Source organism: Gadus macrocephalus, chromosome 9 (genome assembly GCF_031168955.1).
Source record: "Gadus macrocephalus chromosome 9, ASM3116895v1".
Lineage (NCBI taxonomy): Eukaryota > Metazoa > Chordata > Actinopteri > Gadiformes > Gadidae > Gadus > Gadus macrocephalus.
In genome coordinates, this window is record NC_082390.1 from 15568492 (window position 1) to 15593994 (window position 25503).

Below are 25503 nucleotides of genomic sequence, written 5' to 3' on the forward strand. Positions count from 1 at the left end.
TTAAAGACCAACAATGAGGAGCATCTTGGCTCTGGCTTGGATAGAGGCTCCATTGTCATCAATGGAACCCGTCTCCCCCAGGATCTGATCAAGACCAACCAGAGGAGCAGAGCGGGGGCCAGCTCTCCCGTGGATGTGTGGACTGTGTAGAAATGGGGCTTCTTGGACCCATGGTTGCGAGGACAGTGTTTCTATGACGGGCTCCCAAAGAATGACACAAGCGAGGGCGGCGTTTGTTGATAAGATCTTTTATTTATTGCAGTCGAGGTTGACTCAGTGTTTACAAAACCCTTGAGCAGATTGCAGACATCCGGGTGGTGAGGCGAGGAGGGGGGGGGTGGGAGGGGCGGGAGGGTCGGGGTGGGGGTGGGGGGGTCGGGAGAGGGGTGTGTTTCGCCTCAGCTTTATTTACATCAGTGATCCAATAAAATGTCCCATACATTCACAAGGTCACCGCCACTCCCCACTCCCATCCATCCACCCACACCTTGTGGGGCCAATCCCCACACCCACTACTGACCCGCAAAGTAGGCCACCTTCCAAGCGAGAAAGGCTATGTCCCCAATGAGCTTGCACTGATTGTGCCTCTGGCCATGCTTCAGGGTATAATACATTCACAACATAATCAAGGCAACATGTCACGGCCGGCGTCCAGCCGTGTGTGTGTGTGTGTGTGTGCGTTTGGCCATGTGTGCTTGTGTGTATATGTGTGCGTTTGGCGGTGTGTGTGTGTGTGTCCAGAGGAGGGGTTGGTCGGGGGCTCCAACACTGGTGCTGGATTCGCGTATCGGGAGGAAGGGGTTGCCGGGGGAGCGCGTGGTGGCGGCAGAGGGGGCGGGGCTAGCTCATTCAATCAAACAGTGTAACGGTACGCTCTCCGATCACTTTCCCGCCCTGTTGGGGAGGGTGGCGTCGGCCCGGGCTAGCGGCTGCCTCCGTGAGGCACTGGGGGGGGGAGGCTGCGACGGGGCGCCCCAGGGACATGGCGCCGACAGCGGGCGAGGCAAGGGAGCGGCCTGGGGCGGGCGGGCGGCGGGCCGGCTCTCCCGCTTGGGCGTGTTGAGGAGGTCCAGGCTGCGGCGGCTGGACGAGATGACGTCCGCCACGAACTTGGTGCACTCGGCGCACACGTCGCGCAGCGTGCAGCCGTGCGCGTACAGGTGGGGGAACTCCTCCTCGACCGAGCGGCGCGTGAGGCTGCGTAGGGACCTGGGGGTCGGGGAGGTCGGGGTCAGGAATGATCGAGGCACTTTCTGCGGTCTTTGTGGCACATTGCAGCTGTGGGATTGTGTTCGGATGATGGCTGGTTTAAGCAGCCGCCCACCAGCCACCCGATTCAGACTGATTGGACTGGCGCTGGGTGAGGCTGCATACCTGTCGCACATTGAGCATTCAATGTGGCACAGGTTAAACCAGCCGTCACTACCGTTCTCCACCATGTAGCACAAGGCCATGGATCATTATCAGCAAAACTTACAATGAACCGAGTTCATTGTAAGTTACCCACTGCGCTCCCTGGAAGTGAATATGATTCAAGAATAAGGATCAATATTTTTCAAGTAATACCCATGCATTCACTTGAAAATTACATATGGAAAAAAACAATGTATCCTTGGTTTCACCCCTCCAAAAACGGATAAGGGGAAACATAAAGATCTTAATATGTTGCGGTTTGATCATCGAAAACCCCTGTTACCGGGTCTGGTTGTAACAAAATCCAACATCAACTTCTCTACTTTCAAAGCACAATGAAATTGCAAGCTCATTGTCACACTAAATCATTCAAAACAAACAGAAGCCGTGAGATGAGGTTTTAACCATAGTGATTAACAAAAAAATATGATTGTCAGATTCACTGATTAAAATATATTCATGAACATTTCTGATCCCATAGGGATGCCAAGTGTTTGTGTTTCTCGCTGCCTCTCCCTCACCGCCACCTCTCCTGTGAAAGCCACACAGAATGAGGGACGATATTAACGATGGTGGGATAATTATCACATAATGGCTACTTAGAGGTCTCGGAAGAGAGGCTGCTCTTTCGTAATCATCTGAGAGAGAGACAGAACGGTGGAGAAAATACAACAGCCGTTGGCTTGATTATGTGATCTCCCATTGGATGAAGTAGGCAGAGGCTAGTATATTTAGAGTTTAAGCAGGTTGTAAGAAACAAGGCAAGAGAGAGAAGGAAGGAAATTGATTTAACTTGCGGCCTTATCCTGCCTATGTGCACACACCGTTTGGATAAAGAACACACTGGATAGGGTAAAGACATGCTTTGGGGGAGGAGATAGATAGCTTAATGGAGCCGATCTAAGGCCCGCCCCCTTCTAGTCTGTATCAATAACTAATGATAGTCACCGCCTCTGTCTGGATTCACACACGTCTGGGGAGACTGTTGTAGCCTGGTCCTACCCGACTCTCGTACTTCATTTCATTTGCACAGAGAGTCTGGCCTCTCTCCATTGACAAACGTTAACACACTTGAAGGCGGGTGTCTGTTGAAGTTTAAAACTATTGGATCTGCCCAGTGCCTGTAACATTTGGTCGTGACATATGTCATGCGCCCGGACCGGCCGGGAATCACGTTGCGCGCAGGCTGTAAACAAACCAAACACCGTGCGTGAAGATGTCCGTCAACGAGAGATGACTTTAACGCCATTGTTCTCAGCCACTCCCTCTGTTTGCTGATTGGACGCACAAAATTTGGACGGAGAAAACCCGCGAATATACCGCAAACCCAGACGTAGTACTGAAGGGAAATGAAAATTGAGCGGAAGTACTTAGGCGGGCGGAGCCAGGCTAAGACTGTTGGCCTCTTGAAGCACAACATCATCGACTTACTTGTATACTTGGCTTTTGTGGCCATGGCTCTTTGGGCTGCTGTAGAAGCCCAAGGTATAGACAGGGATGTGTGCCATCTTCTTAGATGGGATCTTCATCTGTTACGGAGAGAAGAGGTCAGAGGGTCAGGGACATGTGAAGAGACATACAACTGCACAGAGGTTAAGGGAATAGAGAGAAAGGAATGACAAGCACTGTAGAAAGGGCAACATGTATAACTAGTTTGATGCATGGAGCAGTTCATTGGCATGACTGTAACAAAATCAACATCCATTAACCAACAGGTTGATGAGCAGGCAAAAACGTCAGGCGTCACAAATTAATCCATTCTCAGAGGTACGGCCATTCCAATCACAACACTAACACACACAGAACAACAAACAAGTTTCAAAAAGTTATAAATAGGTAATACGGTAAGGAGATAAACTGGTCAGTTCATTGCAACACACACACACACACACAAAAATCACAGCAAACACAATTGGGAACCACACAAGTCAAGTCCCAAAATCTCCAACCTACATAGCACAGAACCACACATCCACACGGCCTGGGGGTAGGGCAACAAATCAAAAGCATTAGCCTCCATTAAACCACAAGCTTAATATGAACAATAAATGCACAATGGGCCCAGGTTAATATTGGTTTTGACTGAGTCATATTGGAAGTGTCCCGAAGCCAGGCCACGAGGCCTAAGGTAACAGGGGGCCAATGCAGATCAAGGGATTCCACTTACCTTTGCACTACAGGAGGCACAGACCGACCTGCAGGGAAAGACAGCATTAATATGATACATGAACTGGTACGTTAAAAAAAAGAAATAGATAGAATATGACAGACCACTTTATACAGGTGTATAAAGTGACACACATTGACAATTCAATTATGAACTTGTAGAATGCATGGGCAAAACCTTTTACAGAGTAAGCAATTGGACGGCCACGAGAAGAGAGGAAACTTCACTTTACAGCAGCAGCAAACCTGGGACACACACACACACACACACACACACACACACACACACACACACACACTTAAAGTGGTCCATCTAAATCCATATTGTAGGGTATAAGCATTACCCGAACGCTGCTATCCCAGTACCTTGCCCTTCTTCAGGTTGTTGTAGAGCTCTTTAGTCTGATAGAACTTCTCCATTTCTGCCTTCACTAGAACCCGGCGCACATTGATCACCTCCTCCACCGTCAAGGCAAGACTCTCCACTGGGTGGCTGAACTCCTCCTAGATGGGGAAGGACATGGACCCCAAGGGGGAAAGAGTAAATCCCAGGTTATGTGGTTATTATTACCATATAAAGCCCCACGCGTTTACACTCTAAATCCCAAGTGTTGCTGCAAATGTTATAGCAACAATAGGTCTTATTGTTATTTTTATAATTACTTACCATCCACTGTCTCTTCTTGTCAATTGTGGGCGGGGCTTCTGAGGTTTCTGTGACCTCGTCCACCGAGCTGAGGGACAGTCGGGCGGGGGAGGAGGGCGTCCAGGAGGCTTGGTACGACGCTGGAGGCACACAGAGATGGTCAAAGGATTGCATTTATATAGCCATTTTATAACCAGGGAACATTCAAAGCTCTTTCCAATATTGCCTAACATTCACCCATTCACACACCAAGGGCGGTATCCACCATGCAGGGCAACAGCCAGCTCGTCGGGAGCAGCCAGGGTGAGGCATCTCGCTCAGGGACACCTCAACCCTCGGCTAGGAGGAGCCGGGGATCGAACTAGCAACCTTCAAGGTACCAGTTAACCTGCCCTACCTCCTCAGCCACACGCCGCCCAGATGGAGTTAGATGGATGGACAGATAGAGGGACAGAGAGGAGGGATGGAGATGCATGGACACAAGTCCTATGACGGGATGCGTGTGAACGTTGTGAGTGAGGGGGTGCAGGAAAGGAGAACAAGGTACCAGGGGAGGTAGAGGAGATAGAGAACATGAAATAGATTTTTTTCGAAAAAGGATGCAAGGGATAAATACAAACATTAAAAATGAAAAAAACAATAACAAAATCAGTCCGAGATGAAGGACCAACCGAGAGAGACCGGTCCATGCATAAGACATGAGTTGTCTTTCATGCAAAGCCCCCCCCCCCCCCCTGGAGAGCACAGCTACAATGTCCCCATCTGTTATCCAATTGATTGCGGTGACGTGCCTCAGACATCAGTACCTTAGAACATCACAGCTAGAGGTCTATGCACGCTAATGGGCCCTTGTTTCAAAAGAGCTTCTTGGTCGGAGGTCATGATAAATTAAGCAGGCAACCTGACTGGAGGCGTGTGTGTGGGTGGTGGAAAGTCTGCCTGAGCTTCTAAATTATGCAACTGTAAAAAAGTGCACGCACAGGAGCCGAGATTGAGGTGGCCTCTTTGGTCACGCAAGCTGAAAGTGTGATATTCAACAGTTTCAGCACTTAAACCAAATGATAAAAAGATCTTCTTCAGCTGGTGAACGCTCTCAATTGCCACTTTTGGTCAATACATATCATGACCTGACCATAAGCAGAATACATCAAAATAACAGCAAAATTGGTTAGGAAGAGATACAACTCTGTCTGGGATAAATAAAGTAGACCACCGTCTTATCTTATCTTTTGGACTACAATAGGCCTACACATGTTGTAAAAGGCCACATACATGGAAAAAAAACTGGCTTTTCGATAAATTGTTACTACTGAGTTATTCGAATGCATTAGCATCCATCGGTGTACCGTAGTGGCTCACTGTTTGTCTATCAGCACATCTTTTCAAGTTGATTACAAGCCATGGAAACACTGCAGATTGAATTACGCAGCACATGTTATCCCCCTCACCCCCCGCGTGAACATGATGTGTTGTAGGAAGTTCCCCCGTAATGGACTGACATACTGTATTTTTCATGTCATCAAACCACATGGACTCCTCATTCACCACTCACCAAGCTAGATAACGGTTATCAAATTTCCGTTAATGCTGGATTTGAGGTTGACCCCCGGGATCAGGGAGGATATACAGAAGAGGACGTCTGCATGGAGTTCTTATTGAATATGGAGGAGTGATCGAATACAATACTGTGCACATTACAGTCAATTTAACCTTTACAATTAAAAGGTCAACCTTCATCAAGGTTGAGGGTTGACAAACACGCGGCTACACGGTGCCTATGTACCGCCCACCTCCTGCGTCACGGAAATTGAATAAGTCGCATGGGAGTAAACAGCTTAATAAAAATAACAATGATTTCAGGAAATATATTGGTTTAAAAATGTCATGGTTCAACTGTATGTACAGGAAATCAAAACAGACTGAAACAGACTATTGGGCAGGTACTCATACATAATGAATGCACAGAGTTGCTCAAACACTGTCATCATTCATTCTGCTCCCTCATTAAGACACTATAAACCAGTTATCTGGCATTCCCTCATTTAGTCACACTATAAACAAGTTATCTAGCATTACTATCTTCAAATGACACATTAGCTGATTTCGAACAGCATATTTTAATTAGGTAAACCCTACCAGCAATTATTAAAATTTAAACTATGTAATTGTGGCTCCGTTGACTGACGACACACGCATTTTTCATCAAGGCTTGACGCATGAGGTGGGCGTGACTTAGCAACGAAAAGGTTGAAGTCAGTCGCCATCTAGTGACAGAAGTGGTAAATGCACCATAACATTTATTTTTGGGATAAAATAAAAAAAGTTATTTTCAGATTGTTTGTGGCGCAATATACACAATACAATCGCATATAGCGAATCTTTTTTACAACTGAAATATATAGCTACAAGTAATCAGTAATAATAATAATCCAACTAGTCCCATACTGACCTCGGTATACTGGCGGTGGGAAGGCCCCCGTCATGGTCTGGGACCGGGGTCTTTCTCCCCTCAGCCTGACCGCCGCCTCGCCCCCCAGCCGCGGGGAGCCGGCGAGGGGGGGCAGCATGTCGCCCCGCAGCTCCGCCAGGTCGTGCTCTGAGAAGGAGCGGTCTCGCTTCAGAGGTAAGGGGAAGCTCTCGGCCCTCCGCATCTCCCCTCCCTCCGGGGAGCCCTCCTCCTCCAGACCGAGAGGAGAGGAGAGGAGGGGTGAGGAGGGGTGAGGTGAGGTGGATGGGGGTCAGGGGGTAGGGGGAGAGGTGAGTAGAAAGGAAAGAAGCGTGTTGTGAGGAGAGGAGAAAAGGAGAGGAAGGGGGAGTAAAAGGAGAGTAAGGTCGGGTTTGGAGAGGAGAGAAAAGAAAAGGAGTGGAGAGAAAGGGAGACGAGAGTAGGGGGAGAAGAGGAGGTTCAGCGAAAAGGAGAGGAGGGTAGGGTGAGGAGAGTTGGGTAAGGAGTGGAGGGCAAGGTGAGGAGAGGATAGCAGTAGGAGAGGGGTGTAGGGTGAGGGGAGTGGAGTGAGGTGAGCAGAGTAGAACAAAGCGGACGTGTACACGGGCAGGCAGGGTCAGAGGGGAGAGAAGAGGAAGTCAAAGAATTGAAGGATACAGGTGAGAATCAAAAGGAAGGGAGAAAGCAAGAGGGAAACAAGAGTAGGTCGACCTAGTAGCTTGTGTAGACCACCTTTTGCCTTCCATACTAGTCTTTCTCGCACAACAATAGTGATTTAGTTAGTCAGTCAATGAGTAACTTTCCCTCTGCTAAGCTTAGTTACATTGCATGAGAAGTTGTTATGAGGCATTGTGACCCCTAGTGTCCTATTCATGACATAGATGTTGAATTAATTAATCTGTTGAATGTGAATTACATAAAGTGTGAGGATATACATGGAGGTATTCTTAAAACACAGAAGCGTGTTTGAAAATGGAAAAAGACACTGTTCCTTTGTATACGCTTGATTGAAACATTAAAAAAAGTGTGTCAATAATGTGATGTCGATAAAAGTTTTTAGATATTGATCCGTATCCATACTATATTTGGCAGTTGACTATCAATCAAAGTCTGCTGCATGATTGTTCATTTCCTCCATTGCTCGAAAAGAAAACACAGAGTTGATAATATATTTTTGGGCTTGTTTGTATTATCATACATAACTTGTCGGCTGGGAGAGAAAATGAATGATGCTGCATCACGGATTGGAAATATTGGAAGGACGGTACTGAATGTTGGCTGTGTACTCTCTAAGAGGGCAGTGCCTCTCAGTATCTGCCACAAATCCCTCAGATTTGGACTGCTTTATTGTCTCTCCATGCCCTCGCCTCACCTCCCAGACATTCATCTCCTCCATCTCTGCCAGCGTGGGGGCCTTGAGGCGAACCCGCGGCCTGGGCGGGGCCCGGAGCCCGCCGTCCGACGCAGACAGGTCAATACAGGACGTAGACTTCACGTTGCAAGGACAAGGCAGGGCAAGGCAGGGCATGGAGCCAAATGCTGAGGGGGGGAAGGAGGGAAACCACAATAATAGCCATGTGAATAATCAGAAAGGTTTGGACATTGATGACCAACTATTAGTTATTATTAGTTAGTGTTTGTTGTGTTTCTCAAACAGTGATTGAGAGAACGAAAGGGCCTCCCAGGAATTTCATTGGGAAAATAGCTGTTTGTGTGAACTCATCGAATCTTTACTTTAGAAGGACACACACACACACACACACACACACACACACACACACACACACACACACACACACACACACACACACACACACACACACACACACACACACACACACACACACACACACACACACACACACACACACACACACACACACACACACACACACCAGGAACAGCATTGCCCTTGGTCTGTAAATAACTAATCAATTGTATGAAATACAACACCAGCGTCCCAGGCACACTAAAACTAAAACATTACTAATGCACTTTAGCGGCAGGTCATTCATGGACAGTAAAACCTTTGCATAAACTGCACCCATAAACTATATATCCTGATGAGATTAGGAATAGGAGTGGCTCATATCCACACACACACACACACACACACAATAAAAATATCTGCCATCCCTTTAGTTAGACCTCTAAAATGAAACAGTTCCTCTCAATTCTCAAATTGCAGTGTTTTTGTTGCATTTGGTCTCCAATTAATGCTTCTCAATTTACATTCTCCCAGTCAGTCAGTCAGTCAGTCAGTCAGTCAGTGTGTGTGTGTCCTTACATCTGGAGGGCGGGGAGGCCACCGGCCGGAGCTTCCTCTCCTGCTTGATCCCTGCCAGGAGCCGCTGGTGGAGCGACTCAGGCTCCTGGGGGGGGGGGGGGAGGCTGCGCTCTGACACCTGAAGGGCCCCGCCCAGAGGTGGGGGGACCACCAGCAGATACAGACATCAACACAGACAGCAGGACCAGAGGAGGGGGGGGACCAGGCACGAAAGACAGGGATTTTGCTTCAATAAATCAAACAGCACCTAAACTAAAAGATGACTGCTAACATTATTAGCACGAAAGGGAAGGGGACCATGCACCTTGACGACTTAAAAAGTATTCTCAGAATAAATAAAATCTTGAGTGATTTGAGGTCGTTACATGTCACATTAGCATCGACGCTCTTATGCTCATTTGACACAGTTAGATGAAGATAAAGCCCCTTTAAGAAATGAACAGGCCGTACTCTGTGCACCTTGTATGTGGACTAACCGGTTTGAGGGGAGGTCTGGACCTGATAAAATCCAGGATCATTTCGTGTGCATTCCTCTTCACTCTGGTGGGGATATCTCCATCCACCTGGGAATGGTATTAGGACGGGAGGATGAATGCAGTTTGGACACACCATAAATGCTCTGTGCTTTGAGACAGTGCATGCACAATTTGTAGCAAAGGCCTGAAAGCCCTTGCCGCACAGTATATTAAAAGCACATTATTGTTGGTTGTCAGGCAAAGTACACTAGATATTGCTGCATACATTATTCAATGATTTGACATTCCTTTAATGTGCAGATTTCTTTAGTGTTTTACCATTAACCTAATCAACCAACACAAAGTCTTGTTTTGGGTGAGGGTTGGTTGTTTTTGCCCTGGAGCTGCAGTGAGCTCTAAAGGGCCCCTGATGAGGTGGGCCGGTTACATTGTTGTTCAGTGACTCGCGTTGGCCACCCTCACCATGACTTTGCGTAGCTGGATCTTCCGCGACCGTATGTCCTGCATGAGCATCTCGAAGGGGGTGAGGCTGAACTCGGTGGGGAGGGGGTTGAAGGGCTGCTCCCCCACCTTCTTCAGCTTCACACCCTGCCTCAGGTCCTTCATCAGCTGCACCCACAGGCGGGCCTAGACGCGCGCGCACACGCACACACACACACACACACACACACACACACACACACACACACACACACACACACACACACACACACACACACACACACACACACACACACACACGGACACACGGACCATTAAAGGAAAGCCTGATGAATACAAAGCAGTACACTAACTTTACCTTACAGGTTAAAAAGGTGACCTGGGCACACTGTGTCAACATGAGTTTTGAAGGGTGTTGGATACCTGGCATGCCTGTCCACCAAGTCTATCAAATAGATGGAAAGACTATTATATGGAAAAAGGGTCCTAACCTAAAAGAATACAACAATATAAAATAGGAACAACTGAGTTTTTGTAAAAGATAGCTGAAAGTGTTTCTCTTCAGCTCCAACATCAAACTGCCTGCATTCTTGCACCAAGACCCAATTTGTTTCACATGGGCAGGATAGCTAAGGGTGAACAACATACCCCTAATGCGGTGATTGGCCGAACACGACAGAAAATAAATGTGCAGACACACACACACACACCCAGTCTGTGTGCTTCAAAGCACCGAGCTCAGCGGTCGACGAGTCTTCTGGAATTTCATCTTTTCGGATTTCGTTCAGCATCTGCAGAAGGGAACACAAACCAAAATGTAATTTCCCCTTCCCCCCCTGAGCTCTGCAGCATCAGCAACAGCTGCGCTCAAAGCCCTTCAACACAACAGAAAACTGTTATTCATTAGGCCCAGGGCTTTCTCATAAAAGCGTTGCTATGCTAACCAGACTTTACGGGAGAGCAGACGGCCCCTTAACCTCTGGAGACACAGGCAGCACGAGCAGAAGAGGCTACAGCCCACCTCCTTGGCGTCTTGTATCTTGGTGAGGAACGTCTGCAGCTCCAGGGTCTCCACAAACAGGGCCCTGCAGACCGCCGGGTAGTGCTCGACGGCCTGAGCGGGGTTGGCCAGCCGAGACGCGCACAGCGCCTTCACCTTCGCCAACGTGTACACCGGCCTCCTCCTCCTCCCCAGCACCCCTTCGTCAACGCCCTCCTCTTCCTCCTCCTCTTCCTCCTCCTCTTGCTCCTCATCCTCCTGCCCGCTGTAGCCCTCGTCAGCGGTGCCGTTGACGCAGCCGTCGCGGTCCGCACCGCCGCCGCCGCCGCCGCCAGCGAGGGAGTCAGCCTCCCCGTCGCCGCACGCCATGCGCTCCAGAAGGCTCTCCAGCTGCGGGCTGAGCTCCTGCTCCTCGCTGTCGTCCAGGCCCCAGTCCAGAGCCTGGTAGATGGCCACGCCCATGGAGCGCACCAGCTGGAGGGGGTGCCGTGAGGGAGGGAGAGGGGGGGTTGGTTAGGGCAAGTTTTGGTTCCGATTTAGGCATAGTTGTTGTCCCTTTAAAGTTTGAAGATGGGACGGTGTGTTTGACAAGCATATCTGATTGGCCATGGACGCAGAGGAAGAAACTAGAGAGCTATAAAGATCGGAGCTGTGTCCGCCAAGATAATAATGAATTATAGTGCCTGTCGCAATATAATGAAGGAGTCACAGATGGTTTCATAAGATGCATTGTGAATTCTGTTTACAATTTATAAAACACACTTTTTTATTAAATGTTTAAATGTCAAAAGGATTAGCTATTAGAGGCTTTATTTCATAAAACGTATTCCATGTTATATTTGCTACAAAGTATCTTAGTATATACTTTGCTACAAAGTATATTAGTATATACTTTGTAGTATATTACACCTATTGCTACAAAACAGTCATCAAAATAAACTACGATGTAAATCTTAAGGACAGTCCATGTCAAATGTTTAAGATAAGATAGATTAAAGATTTTTTTAATTTCTTTATACTTCCACTCCCCCCCCCCCCCCCCCATCATTACACTTTAAACCATTTAATCTCTTCTGAGGGGCAGTGATAGTTTCTACACCCCGAATATAAGTGAGTGCGATGACGACCTTGTGTTTCCCTAAACTCACCTGTCGCTCGGCAATCACTGGAGGAGAAGGTCTGTCCGTGTCATCTGCACAGACAGCAGAGGAGACGGTCAGTGACATTCACCTGAAAACATTGATCACATGAAGAACCCGACACCGAGTCATCATGATGAATGGGTCAGAACTGAGGATAAGAAAGCCTGGTGCTTCATGACCACGTAGGGACCAGGATGCAGCCAGTGTTAACACCACCCTCAAACCCAGCGCTACTGTGTGTGTGTGTGTGTGTGTGTGTGTGTGTGTGTGTGTGTGTGTGTGTGTGTGTGTGTGTGTGTGTGTGTGTGTGTGTGTGTGTGTGTGTGTGTGTGTGTGTGTGTGTGTGTGTGTGTGTGTGTGTGTGTGAAATACAGAAAGTTAAAACTCTCTCTGAGATCAGATGTCGGAACCGACACCCCTGGGACCTGAAACTCCTCATTCAGCAGCTCTCGCTGCAGGGAAACAAGAGACGAACACGGCCGGACAGAGACTGGCTGGAAGAAACAACAACATAGAGGAGGTGGAGAGGTTATAGAGAAAGGGAATGAAATCTGAGCATAAAAAAGAAAAAGAAAGTGTAACATAAGTGTTTTTTCTGTTGGGATTCAAAGGAACATGCAGAGCATAGAGGACAAATTGGGGAAGTTGTCGTGAAAGGCTAGTTATTTGTTCACATGCAAATACGTTTGTTGCCAGGATATAAATAGTTTCCACAGGACAAAAGGATAATGGGAAAAAGAAAAGGAAACGGCCCATAAGAATGGAATACCAAAGCGGGGCACAGAGATGCGTCTGTAGAAGCATCCGACCAGGTCTACAGAGTGATGAGAGCAGTGCTAACTGCAGAACGCACACACAGGCCTTTGTTGTACATGAGAGGCAGGTCTCCTATACAACAAAGCCGCCAACTGACACACACACACACACACACACACACACACACACACACACACACACACACACACACACACACACACACACACACACACACACACACACACACACACACACACACACACACACACACACACACACACACCACCCACCCCCCCAGAGCAGGAGCAAAATGACAGACACCAAGAGCATCATTCATTCCAAGAACTGTCAGCAGGTCAGCAGAAATTGCCTCACTTGTGCTGTATCCAAACGACAGCAGTTATAGTTGCCACGGTTACTGGACAGTGAAGAACACACAAAGGGAGATGGTGTGCCTGCAACCAGCCATGAGGTCTTCTCAAGATGATCTGTTATGAATACTAATGCACGCACACATCACTTTTTAGGCACTTGAGTCACATTCTGTGTCCACAATGAAGCTAAAATGGTGCCCAAAACGGAATAAATAGAAGGAAATAAGGGTAAATATTTCTGTGTTGCAGCATAACCTTGACAGTGTCAAAATCTAGATAGTCCCACCTTGACAATGGTTAAGTCACACACACACACACACACACACACACACACACACACACACACACACACACACACACACACACACACACACACACACACACACACACACACACACACACACACACACACACACACACACACAATGACATCATGCTTAACCCTATGTCCCACAAAAGCTTATCAATGGCAGTTAAGTGTTATCAACTAAAGATACCAAAGAAAGTTTATCTCCTTAACTCCTTCACAAAAACTGGTTCAAAGTTCAATTTAATGAAGCTATTTGGTACAAATTAGAGCAAACAACATAGCAGGAATGAGCACATGTATCTTGTGATGTGATACCGGCGCTGCAGAGTATGAAGGTTTTACTGTACATTTATGGCACTATTGGATATCCATTTCTCTCCCTCATCTCTCATCGTCATCCGCTTATCCGGGGTCGGGTCGCGGGGGGAGCAGCTCAAGCAGGGGGCCCCAGACTTCCCTGTCCCGGGCCACATTGACCAGCTCTGACGGGGGAATCCCAAGGCGTTCCCAGGCCAGTGTTGAGATATAATCTCTCCACCTAGTCCTGGGTCTTCCCCGAGGTCTCCTCCCCACTGGACGTGCCTGAAACACCTCCCAAGGGAGGCGCCCAGTGGCCATCCTTACCAGATGCCCGAACCACCTCAGCTGACTCCTTTCTAAGTAAAGGAGCAGCGGCTCTAATCCGAGTTCCTCACGGATGGCTGAGCTTCTCACCCTATCCCTAAAGGAGACGCCAGCCACCCTTCTGAGAAAACTCATCTCCGATATCCATTTGCTTCACTGTGATTTTCTTAGTCATGCATCTATTCATGAGCTTCAGAAACACTGTGCATCCTCAAGCAACTTCATGGTTCTCCAACTAATCAGGAAATGCTATTTAGAGACATGCAACTTGAGGGTGAAGGCAGGCTCCAACTCTACGTTCTGTTTAAGACAATACTTAACTACTTAAAATTGTTGTATCCGGATGCTCATTCATTAACAAGTTGACTTCCTCACTAGCCATGTTGAGAAACCTTTAGAGCAATACTGACCTGTATTTGTATAATAATAACTAATTATGTCCTGCTTTTTTCCTGCAATCTGTCGTCAGTTTTGGCTGCATAAAGCCATGTAGACAGATGCAGAAAGCCTCCCAGATTTGAAACTTTGGGTCAAAAATCTCCATTACATTGTCAATAAAACGACCCAGTTGTTAACATTTACCCTGCTGCAATTTTTGTGCACAACATGGAGAACTGCATGTGAATTTCGATATAGCTTCAGCGGAGTGGCTATTCAATATCAGTGAGTTAGAATAAAAATGAAGAAGAAGATATGCTCTTCACTGAATAATGAATCTTAGTACGAGCCTAAACAGTAACAGGGAATGACAATGAAAACAGTGGCCATCACGTGAATGGATGTTAGGCCGTTTGTTTACATCCAAACCTACCATCAACTTGATGACACGATGAGCGGAGGTATGTTTTAGACACTGGAACTAAGTGAGGAATGGATACAGGCCTCAATGACATTCAAATCCCCGACAAAGGTAGCCTAAATTAAAGACAGCTCTCCCTACCACTGCTGCAGGGCTGCTGCTGGAGCGACACTGTCCCGTCTCTGTGGAGGAGAATAGAGGACGGGTCTTTCACTTGGTAAAGTGGACCAGTCGCCGGGTGCGGCGCCCTCGCTCCTCCGCAGCACTGGTAGCACACAGCCCAGGCCTGCTCCTCGTTGATCGGCTGCTCGTAGGACTTCAGCACCTCCTCGAGAGACAGTTCCCGGAGGTCGGTGAGGTCTCGCGCCTCTCCGCTTCCCGTGGACACGGACACCCGCGGATCCCCATCCGTGATGCCTCTGTTTGTTGATCTTGCCATGGCTGTGACACTGATTAACCCATTCCTCACGCGTAAGGTTACTTCGCAGCCATATAGGCTCAATCACCCCGGCCCATGCAGATGTATCTACTAGCGCTCGGCAGTTATCGAGGCGGTGTCGAGGGGCAAGCACCGCAGCTGCCCGCCGGTTATGCTATCACAACGACGAGAAGGTGAGTTTGCTGCAGCGGTGCCAATCAGCGTCAGATGAGTTGGGAAGGAGGCGGGGGGTAGTTCAATCCCCTTCCACGCTGGCGCAATCCACCCTCTGGTAGACCTACGCATTACAGAACGGGATGGGGGAGGCAAACTTGTTGAAAATCGATTCAGTCACTTCGTCATAATGATCACGGTGACAAGATATGGTTTTTCAATGAGCTACCGGTTTGGAATTAACGCACCAATATTAGCTAATCCCGGCAATCCCCGGCCATTAAAAAAAATATTGAATGTTCTTATTGATCACACTTTTAATCATAATTAAATATTGATGATAATCAGGCTTCACACGTGTTAGGTCACTCATTAATTAATGTAGCCTACAAATAGGCCTACATCAGTGGCCATTTCAAGTTTGAAACAGGGTCAGAATGATATTAACAGTCTAAAATATAAATGTGCAAGAAAACATACATTTTGTAAAAATCACTTTTCCGGAGTTGTCTGCAATTAGGAGATTAATAGCGCAACTGCATAGTGCTTTTAAGGGCTTGTCGCGTTGCCCTGCTTACTACAGTGAGGGTTTCGTATAATTTAATTATTTAATTAAAGGCTCCACCAGAGGGCGCCCCCGACACATTTGCCGCCCTAGGTCCTTTTTTATTTTTCTTCCTCCATGGGCCCCTGACGCCGTCTGGGCTCCGGTGAGAATGAACTTCACGCTGGAGCAGTGATGGGGAGAAGCCGGAAGTGTCTCTTTGAACAAGTGCTGTCGTCTCAACGGAGTCTGCAGTGTGTGAAGAAAGGTAAAACTGGTGATGGCGCTTTCAAGAAAACGGTCAGAATTGGTTGGTCTCATACAGGGGTGTAGCCACATGGGGGCCAGGGCCTTGGTCTACCCCCCCCCCCCCCAGAGGAGAGACAGAGAGGAGGAACAGAGGAGAGACAGAGAGGAGGAACAGAGAGGAGGAACAGAGGAGAGACAGAGAGGAGGAACAGAGGAGAGACAGAGAGGAGGAACAGAGGAGAGACAGAGAGGAGGAACAGAGAGAAGAGACAGAGAGGAGGAACAGAGGAGGGACAGAGAGGAGGAACAGAGAGGAGGAACAGAGAGAAGAGACAGAGAGGAGGAACAGAGAGAAGAGACAGAGGGGAGGAACAGAGGAGAGACAGAGAGGAGAGACAGGAGGAGCACTGCTCCGCCGCCCACTGGTCACAATTTGTAAACTGCTGCTCCTCCTACTGTTTTTATACCATAGACATGTTACATCAAAATGTTCAGCCTATTCTCCTGTCTCTCACATGTAAACAATGTGATCTATATTCTAGCCTTACCCGATTGTTTGTGAGACATGCTTCCCATACACATACATTGTGGAAGGTTCAGAATTCCACTCTAGATGCAGTTTGTAATTTCACATTTTGTACTACTGGTCGTTTTTACTACATTCTTCAAATAAATAAACAATTGTTGTTGATTTTCACCGGTATTTTGTTGTCCGCCCTACCATAATTCATAGTTTTTTACCTTCTTGTCTTGCGGAGATATTTTCTTAAAGGAGCAGCTATCCCAGTTAAAACCGTCCTAATACTACTTTGTACCTCAAGAGGTCACCATCACTGTCCAGTCTGCCCTCAGTACAACATCAGGAATTGAGTAGAGCTGCCCCAGGGACTGTGTGTGTGTGTGTGTGTGTGTGTGTGTGTGTGTGTGTGTGTGTGTGTGTGTGTGTGTGTGTGTGTGTGTGTGTGCGTGCGTGCGTGCGTGTGATTTATCGTCATGAAAGGATATCTGATGACTTCCAGAGGGTAGCGATTCTCAGTGCTGAGCTGGAAAAGGGAGCCGGCCACACTCCGACGTATATACAAGAAAAAAAAAGCTCTGAAGCCAGCCATCAGGTCTCCTCAATAATCTCAGCGCTTTCTGTTCTGAATGATAATGCGCACGCAAACGCGCAAAAGAATCGCTACCCTCTGGAAAGTGGGTAGATAAATCACACGCGCCACACACACACACACACACACACACACACACACACACACACACACACACACACACACACACACACACACACACACACACACACACACACACACACACACACACACACACACACCCCGTTTGTTTTATTTATCTTCATCATCCATGTGAAACAATTTGGATGGCTGTGTAACCTTGTAACATTCATGGCCTTATCTGCCTATCCTACTTGGTGCATTAAAAGGAAATAAGAATTATGCAGCAAAAAGTCATTATTTATTGTTATATTCAACCATAAGTCAAGTACAGTAAAGCATAAATAGCCTCAATAATTTCTACATAAAACATAAATAGTTGCTAGGGAAGTTGGAAATATAGCCAATGTGGCTCTATCAGTGTCCATTGACCCAAATTTTAGTAGGCAAACACGTGAACTAATTATGATCAATAAGAATGAGAAATGAGGAAACATTGCAGTATAGATGTAGAAAGTTGAGATGTAGTTGAGGTGTAGAAAGTACCCAGCCACATTATCATCTGTTGCTGGGAACACACGAGTGTCTACCCAGGAAACACACGATAGTTATGGGAACACACAATAGTGTGTACCCAGCTAGTATCCAACAAGCGATAAGGATAGTATTGTTTCCTTGTTGACAAGGATACACGAGTATCCTTGTCTAGGATAACACTAGGATACTAGTGTTAACTAGGATAGGATATTTCATTACAACCAAACCATCCTGTCACAGAAGTTTGACATGCAACATTATCCCCAGAAAAAATATTTATTTTAATATCAAGGCCACAAAGTTAGACTGTACAGTGAAGAATTGGCAACTTTGGCAACATTTTGTGTTGAATTCCAAGGTAATATTGAAGTTAAAATGTCCCTGTTCAATTTGAAAGTAACCATGCGTTTCATATTCAAAGAAATTTAACTATTGTCCAAAATGTCTAAGACCAAAGACTGAATGATGGATAAACATATTCAGCAATACATGAAACCTCCCAGAGCTTGAATTTATTTGACAAATACAAAAGGCTAAATAAAAGCCCAATGGAGCCCAACTTATTTGGTTTAGCCCAATACATATCACGTGAGATGATCTTTGGAAGCATTTGCATTTGAGATCCCCCTTTCCATCTAGCAAAAGCATTATGAACAATAAAGTAACTATTCAATGGTTCGATTGTAATAAATCATGCAAAATATATTCTCGTAGTGTATTCCAACACTAGGATGTGGTTTTTGACGGTTGGCAAACAATGTGGTCGCCTCAATTGTATCTGTCTGTTACTCCATTTTATAGGTTTTCTCTTACATTTTCTTTCAAATAAATATTATAATCTCTGTTCAAGATCTTGTAAAAGATAATAAGCGAGAGAGCTTTGATTAAAAACGTAATAAGTCGATTCTACATAATATGTACATATTCAAAATTAGGAGCATCTCATCATCTCATCTTCTTCCGCTTATCCGGGGTCGGGTCGCGGGGGGAGCAGCTCAAGCAGGGGGCCCCAGACTTCCCTTTCCCGGGCCACATTGACCAGCTCTGACGGGGGGATCCTGAGGTGTTCCCAGGCCAGTGTTGAGATATAATCTCTCCACCTAGTCCTGTTAGGACTAGGTGGAGCATCTTTTTTAATTCAGATGTCTGTGTTGTGCAAACCTCTGGAATGTTTTAGCATGAGCCCCAAACGTTGATATAGTTATTGCTCAACATAAGCACTAAGGAATACTAGCATAGCGTACCTATATGAACTGACAGTTCACAGTTAATTCAACACAAAACATTCCCTTGTGTTCTTGTCATTCAAGTCGTCTTTACCAAAGGATTTTCTAATAGTCAGGACCTAAAAGGTGTGTACTCTCTACAGACCAGTGGGTCTCCAAGCGGCTAATCTTTTCATTTACCTTTGTCAGTCTCTGTTTTGGCAGGGAGCCAGCTAAACTCGTACCCTCCCTTCGGGCTAACAGGGTCCACACTGACACCTTTCTGCTCTTGTACACTATTAACTATCCTGTACCCTAGCAACGACATGGCACCTTTGCACAACTCCTGGATACGTACGACCTTGCTGTGGTCCAGTGTGGCGCGCCATGCCTGGGAAAGGTATGTGGCGTTCTGTGAGATGATCTCGAAGATGCCCCCTTTGGAGTCTTTCCCATGGGTGACTTTGTAGATCCATTCTCCGACCCGCGTGGTCATCTCCAGTCCCACAAACTTGTACAGGTCGTTGACCTCGACCAGGGTGTTCCGCACTATGTCCTCATAACGCACCATCTTGTAGCGGCCCCTCAGGAAGTCCGGGGGCTTCTGGGTGGCTTGCTCGTGGATGCGCACGTGGCTGCGGCACACCTCTTGCATGACCTCCAGCTGCAGCTGCTGGTCGGGGACTTTGGCGTGGTCCAGCACGATGCCGCTGTCCGTGTAGAAGGCGGCGGCCTTCTTCTCCCTGGAGGACATCACGGCCCGCGGGTCCCGCACCAGGTGGACGATCCGCAGGTCCAGGCTGGGGTCTCGCAGGAGCGGGTACAGGGACTCCAGCTCGAAGAAGCGCACCTCCTTCAGCACCACGTGGCTGTAGCTGCGGCAGGCCGCCTCGGCGCCCCGCAGCCCCCTGGCGTCACACTTTTTCTGGCATTCGTTGGGGTCGCTGAGGCGGTCGCGGGCGGCCAGCGCACACGCGGGCGGGGTGCAGAGAGCCCGGCTCTGGCTCCACATGAACAGCGAGGACACGTTGTGCTGCTCGGGCAGGTAGGCCTCCACCGCCGACAGGTCGCACTGGAACACGCTGTGGACCAGGTCCCTCACTGCCATCTTCAGCTTGCGTCTGCCATAGTTCGACAGCTGGGACCAGACGTGCCAGGCGGGCTCCATCAGATAGAAGACGGACGGATGCTGGCTGAAGACTTGTCCCAGGAAGGAGGAGCCTGAGCGCCAGGACGAGACCAGCAGCACGTGGACCTTGCCCTGGGCTGGCGGGGGCCGCCGGCAGAGGCTGCCCTCGGAGTACCAGCCGAGCAGCACCACCACCGCAGTGCCTTGGAGGAGCAACAGGAAAGCCAATAACAGCATCCAGCGACCCATGGTGCCGGACTGGGGTCCCAGGCAGTCCCTGTCTCCTTCAGTGGCTCAGGAGGAACCGTGTCAGAGAAGCTGTGGGAGATCCCTCCCCCTCTGCTGTGGTCCAGTTATTGCTCTGTAGGACTTCTCTCGCTGGGGTAATGGGACTTTGCAGCCGCTGCTGCTGCTGTACAAATGATATTAATAATAATAATAATAATAATAATACATTTAATATTGGAGTGGGTTACAGGGCGAGACAGAATGGATGTTGAGTTGGACAACGATCAAAGGAATGCAACAAGTTAGGGTTAGAAGTAGATTAATCTCCTAATGGTTGACAAACCACATTTAGGACATAGATAGAAAAAGAGGAGGAAAGAGGTCAGAGAGCAAGAGAGCGAGAGAGAGAGAATAGGAGAGTAGGAGGAGCCCATTGTTCCGATGCAAAGATTGGTAAAAGCCGTCCAGAACAGATGATAAAAAACAGATGATAGGTGGGGAATTCGTGAAGCCAAGCTCCACAAAAGGGACGGAAATTTAAAGATGACAGATGGTAGGCAGGACAGAAACAGCCCAATGGTAAAATCCCCTCGTTGGACATGATCGCATTTCACATTGTCCTCGGATATTTGGTTCACGCAAATACACTAATTGTAGCCTAAAACATGCTTTATGATGAGCCTGCTATAAATATGCCAGAAGAGCCTCTAACACTCTTGACTAGAAGAGTGACTCTGTTGTGGTCATCAATCCATGTTTGCCAAACACAATCAGTCTCACTCTAAGTATGTATTGATATATATAAGTGTGTTTGCAAAAAATGGCTGTAATAAAGTAACTGTTTCCTCGATAATAATGCAGCGTGACATACACTGCCTGGCTGCTTATTGAGCAAGCCCTAACAAGCTCGGCTTAAGGCAACGCTCATGAACAATATGTCCCAGCAACAGGGGCGGATCTACTGGGGTGGCATGGGGTGGCAACTGCCACCCTAAAAAAAGCCTTGCCACCCCAGCTGCCACCCCAGTTGGCAGCGCAAAATTCATTTTTTTTTTTTTTTTTGCTTTTACAAGACATTTACAAAAGCGAGTTTTAAAAGTCTGACTGCAAGTGAATGCAACCAGGAAATATTGCCCCATCCCGCCTGCCCCCCCCCCCCCCCCCCCCTCCCCGAGACTCCCGCCGGCACTGATTTTGAATACAAGGAAGGCGCGAGAGACCTCCAAACGAACGAAGCAAGCGGCGCGGCAGAGAGACTACATTCTTGAGGTAATACTGATCAACCGTCTATCTATAAAGAAATTATAATAATTAGAAAAGAGCAGGGCTGTGTATTACAGAAACATCATAGTTAAAGACTTAAGTTAAGATTGGAATGCCTTAAGGCCGATATATGCTCTGTTTTAGACGTAACGCGTAAGCACGTAAGATACATAACCCCCCCTTGCGCGGTAAAATATCCCCCCTTACGTGCTTAAGTGCGTCGGCCCAAATTCCTGACTATGCGTCTAAAACACTACGGCCCTACGCAGCTCGCAAAGACTGTGATTGGCCAGCTAACCACATCCTTTCAGGAGTCTCACATTTCCGGTTTTACAGCATAATAGCGCCATTTTTAAAAGGCCTGGGCCCGTGACAGAAGCGAATGAAGAATTTTGAAGAAGAAGAAAACACAAGAACGAATTATGATAATTATAAACAGTACCGCGGGAAGTAGGGGTGCTGGGGGTGCTGCCGCACCCCCTGTCTGAGGCCCTGTCTTATCACAGAAAACTATTATTTCTAAAAACTCCGGCCAAAGTGGAGATTTCTGAAAACGCCGGTTATGTGTTGTCGTGTCAACGGGGAGAAACGGGATTTTAGGTTCTGAAGCGTCACATTATGCACCTGGAAATGCTTAACGTCATGTGAGCGCCCGCTGTACCGTATTGGTCTGAATATAAACACAAACCCGACCTATGTTTGGAAAAAAGATTTGAAGACCAGATCTTGTTTTTATAAATAAATAAATTGTATTCATTGAAATAATATACGAAAATTAAAAGGCATAGAATAAAACACTGCATTGCCACTAAACAGTAGCGCAAATAGGCCGTACTGATGTGTACACCAAAGACTATTCCTGACACTCCTCTGCCCCGCTGTGTTCGCTCTGGCTGTGGTCGCTCCGAACTGTTTCGGCCCGTGGCAAAGCGGGTCATCGTCGCTGCTGTCCAAGGCATTTTGAGACGCAGCATTTATTTAATGCTCATATGACCTAGTGCTGAAAAAAAGTTATATGAAAAAGTGTGAGGGGAGCGGTGGCGCGCTAAACTTGTTCTGTGAGCAGCTGGATGTGAACCATGGTGTGAACACAACGATCGATTTTCGACTGTGCGCGCATGCACTGGTGCAATTGAGCTGCGCTGCTGTATATCTTTTTTTATCAATGTAGCGAGTTGCGAGTCTAGTCCAGGCTGAGTTTTTTTTCCAGCACCCCCTGCTGAGAATACGTTTCCGCGGCTATGATTATAAATATAAACAAGCCAGCGATTTCCACTTCCACAGATTCGTTCGTTGCTCCCCCTACTGTTCTGGCGGAGAATCCCCTTGCAACACGCGCAATCCTTAAGGAACCTTACGGGAACCGTACGTCTCTGCGTCTAAAACGACCCTAAATAGGCCTTTATAGCTGCATAGCAGGCGCGTGCCGTATGGGCAGGTGGGGCGGCGAACTCCCTGCAAAAGCATTCTCCCAAAAAAATTGTTCCCCAGTAAATCATTGCTCCAAGTTTATTTTTAATAATGTGATTATTCACATTAACTATCTATAGTTTCTGTAGGCTTTCCGACTATTTTTGTTCTGTTGATATCAAATTGATGGTGGCGATTCTAGTTGAGTTTAACGTGTCATGCAATGTGGGGCGGCGGAGCTCAACAACCGCGTCCCTCCGTATGTTTCTCGCATAACCCTGCAGGCTGCAATAAGAATTGCAATCCGCGCTAAAGACGCGCTAACAAACACAAACCCTTCTACACTCAGCTGGTTTTCCTGACCGTTAACTTCATGTGCCTCCTTTTGTATCAACAGTCATTCGATTTGATTATATTAAACTTTATTGTCATTGAACCAAGGTCCAAGGTACTTGGACAACAAAATGCAAGTCATCTTCTGTAAATAATTTACAAATGGCCATCTCTAATCTACTTGGTTGCACACCTGTCTGAACTTTTATAAACCAATATAAGTCATCAATAATTAATAATAAAACAAGCTTCACATCAAGAGCAAAAAAAATAATAAGGTAAACCCAAAAGGTCTTAAATACTTAGAAATTAAAGATATAAAAAAAGAAAGAGAGGGAAATCTTTGATAGCACTTCCCCTGAATCCCCATTTGGCTCTTCCAAGCATGCAGGTAATACACTCTACTTTTGGAGTTATTCTATGTCACCGCACTTTGAGGGTGGCATTGTATGTAAATTATTGGAATCGGTGAATAAAGTGATATTTGCACTCAAGTTGGACTGATGATTGACATCTGATAGGAATATCTCATGGACCAATGCCAACTTATTGTTAACTAAAGTACATATTGCAGCTCTCTTTGCATATATTTTTAGCCCCATACCCCTGCTGGTGTAATAGTGCAGCTGTTTGTTGTAAGGCAGGTGGATTTTGTAATTATTCAGTAATAATTTATTACATTTTGTCTGAAACCTTTTATGTTTAAATGTAAGGCTTTACTCATCCCACAATAAATTAAATATAATGTTATTGAGTCAAAATATCTAAATGTGGGGGCTTTCCAAGTAAATATTGATTAGTATGGCTTTAATTAAATCGGCATACTGTATATACTTCTGCCAGAGGGTGCCACCCCTCAAAATCTCCTGTCCCCCTCTTGCCACCCCATGAATATTTTTCTAGATCCGCCCCTGCCCAGCAACCCCTCTCTTTCTTTCTTTCTAAGTTCTCTCCCCCTTATGTCTGTCCCTAAATCCTTGCTCAAGAGAAAAAAAAGGTCCTCTATTATTGGGGTATACATTGGTTACGTTATTAAACCATCACAAGACCGATATCTTTACATGTACGCATACTCTTATAACTTGGACATCTGCAGACAGTGCCAAAATGCGATTCAAAGTATTTCCCTTTTAACTAAGATAAGAATATCTGCCTTGAATTATTTGGGAGAAAGTTGACAATGTGGGATCCAAACTTGCTTTTGTCCGCAAGAAGTTTGCATTTGTAAGACAGTGGTCGCCTATACCGCTATCCCGGTAATTCCCTCTGACGGTCGACAGGACTTCGATTACTTGATTGTGAATGAATAAAACATCTCCCCGTGCAAACAAAGTTGCAGATTAACAGCCTAGAATATAGAAAGAAACACGGGGAGAATTCCTTGCAATTCAGAGACTTTGTCGATACAACCAAAAAGTTTCCACTTTTTCAAGGAAATGATGGCGCGCAGTAATGTAGCCTACTAACCTTGTCAGAAGTCTATGCCTGTGGTGTGGACTCAACGAACGGTATCTCCAACTACTTCAACCCTGATACCTCTGCCTCCGCAGGCTCCATTTAAGTAGTGGGTAAAGTCTAGGGACGTGGCCATTGAGCCAGGGCTATGGGAGTGGTGTGGGACGAGGACTGTCCATTTCATTTGGAGGGGTGGCATTCTGCAGGCGGGACCCCCGGGGCTGCCAATAGGGGGGAGTTTTGAGTAATTCTCTCCCCGATGCAAAAACTGGGCCCTGGGCCCTGGTTCAAAAGGTTAAGCCCAGTCAAGCCAGTGGCGTGGGGTAGAAAACACTGCTACATGTATTTTTCTATCATTTGAGACCCATCACTTTCAAGAGAAAATGCTAATAACCGCATAGACTTGTCTTGTTAAATTTGAAAACCTTGGTGATGAAGTAAACCAGAATACATTTATTTCTAGAAAAAAGATCACTGGATGGATTGACCCATCATGGATGGGTGTGTTT

The 25503-nt window shown here is 46.8% G+C and overlaps 2 protein-coding genes across 7 annotated transcripts; both read right to left on the reverse strand.

Annotated features, from left to right (window-relative positions):
* Positions 1–339: 339 nt before the first annotated feature.
* spire2 (spire-type actin nucleation factor 2) lies at positions 340–15600 on the reverse strand. Of its 4 annotated transcripts, XR_009527295.1 has the most exons (16): positions 15022–15600; positions 12024–12067; positions 10897–11349; positions 10586–10666; positions 9897–10061; positions 9435–9521; positions 8959–9076; positions 8044–8210; positions 6675–6903; positions 4247–4365; positions 3946–4083; positions 3758–3825; positions 3581–3608; positions 3367–3394; positions 2845–2942; positions 1072–1209 (listed from the first exon to the last, which is right to left on the reverse strand). XR_009527295.1 is itself a non-coding variant. In XM_060061090.1 (15 exons), the coding sequence occupies exons 1-15, from the start codon at positions 15317–15319 to the stop codon at positions 882–884; spliced, it is 2388 nt and encodes a 795-aa protein (XP_059917073.1). In that variant the 5' UTR covers positions 15320–15600; the 3' UTR covers positions 340–881. The 4 variants fall into 4 exon arrangements, 3 of the variants coding, with proteins under 3 accessions (XP_059917073.1, XP_059917072.1, XP_059917074.1); XM_060061090.1 differs by lacking the exon at positions 3367–3394 and having other exon boundaries at positions 340–1209; positions 8959–9043; XM_060061089.1 differs by lacking the exon at positions 3367–3394 and having other exon boundaries at positions 340–1209.
* A 2113-nt stretch (positions 15601–17713) lies between these two features.
* Positions 17714–25218, reverse strand: chst6 (carbohydrate sulfotransferase 6). Of its 3 annotated transcripts, none has more exons than XM_060061094.1 (2): positions 25007–25218; positions 17714–20717 (listed from the first exon to the last, which is right to left on the reverse strand). In XM_060061094.1, exon 2 carries the CDS (start codon positions 20552–20554, stop codon positions 19370–19372), a length of 1185 nt encoding a protein of 394 aa, XP_059917077.1. In that variant the 5' UTR covers positions 20555–20717; positions 25007–25218; the 3' UTR covers positions 17714–19369. The 3 variants fall into 3 exon arrangements, with proteins under 3 accessions (XP_059917077.1, XP_059917075.1, XP_059917078.1); XM_060061092.1 differs by having other exon boundaries at positions 17714–20708; positions 25007–25212; XM_060061095.1 differs by lacking the exon at positions 25007–25218 and adding an exon at positions 20760–21661 and having other exon boundaries at positions 17714–20714.
* Between the last annotated feature and the right edge of the window lie 285 nt (positions 25219–25503).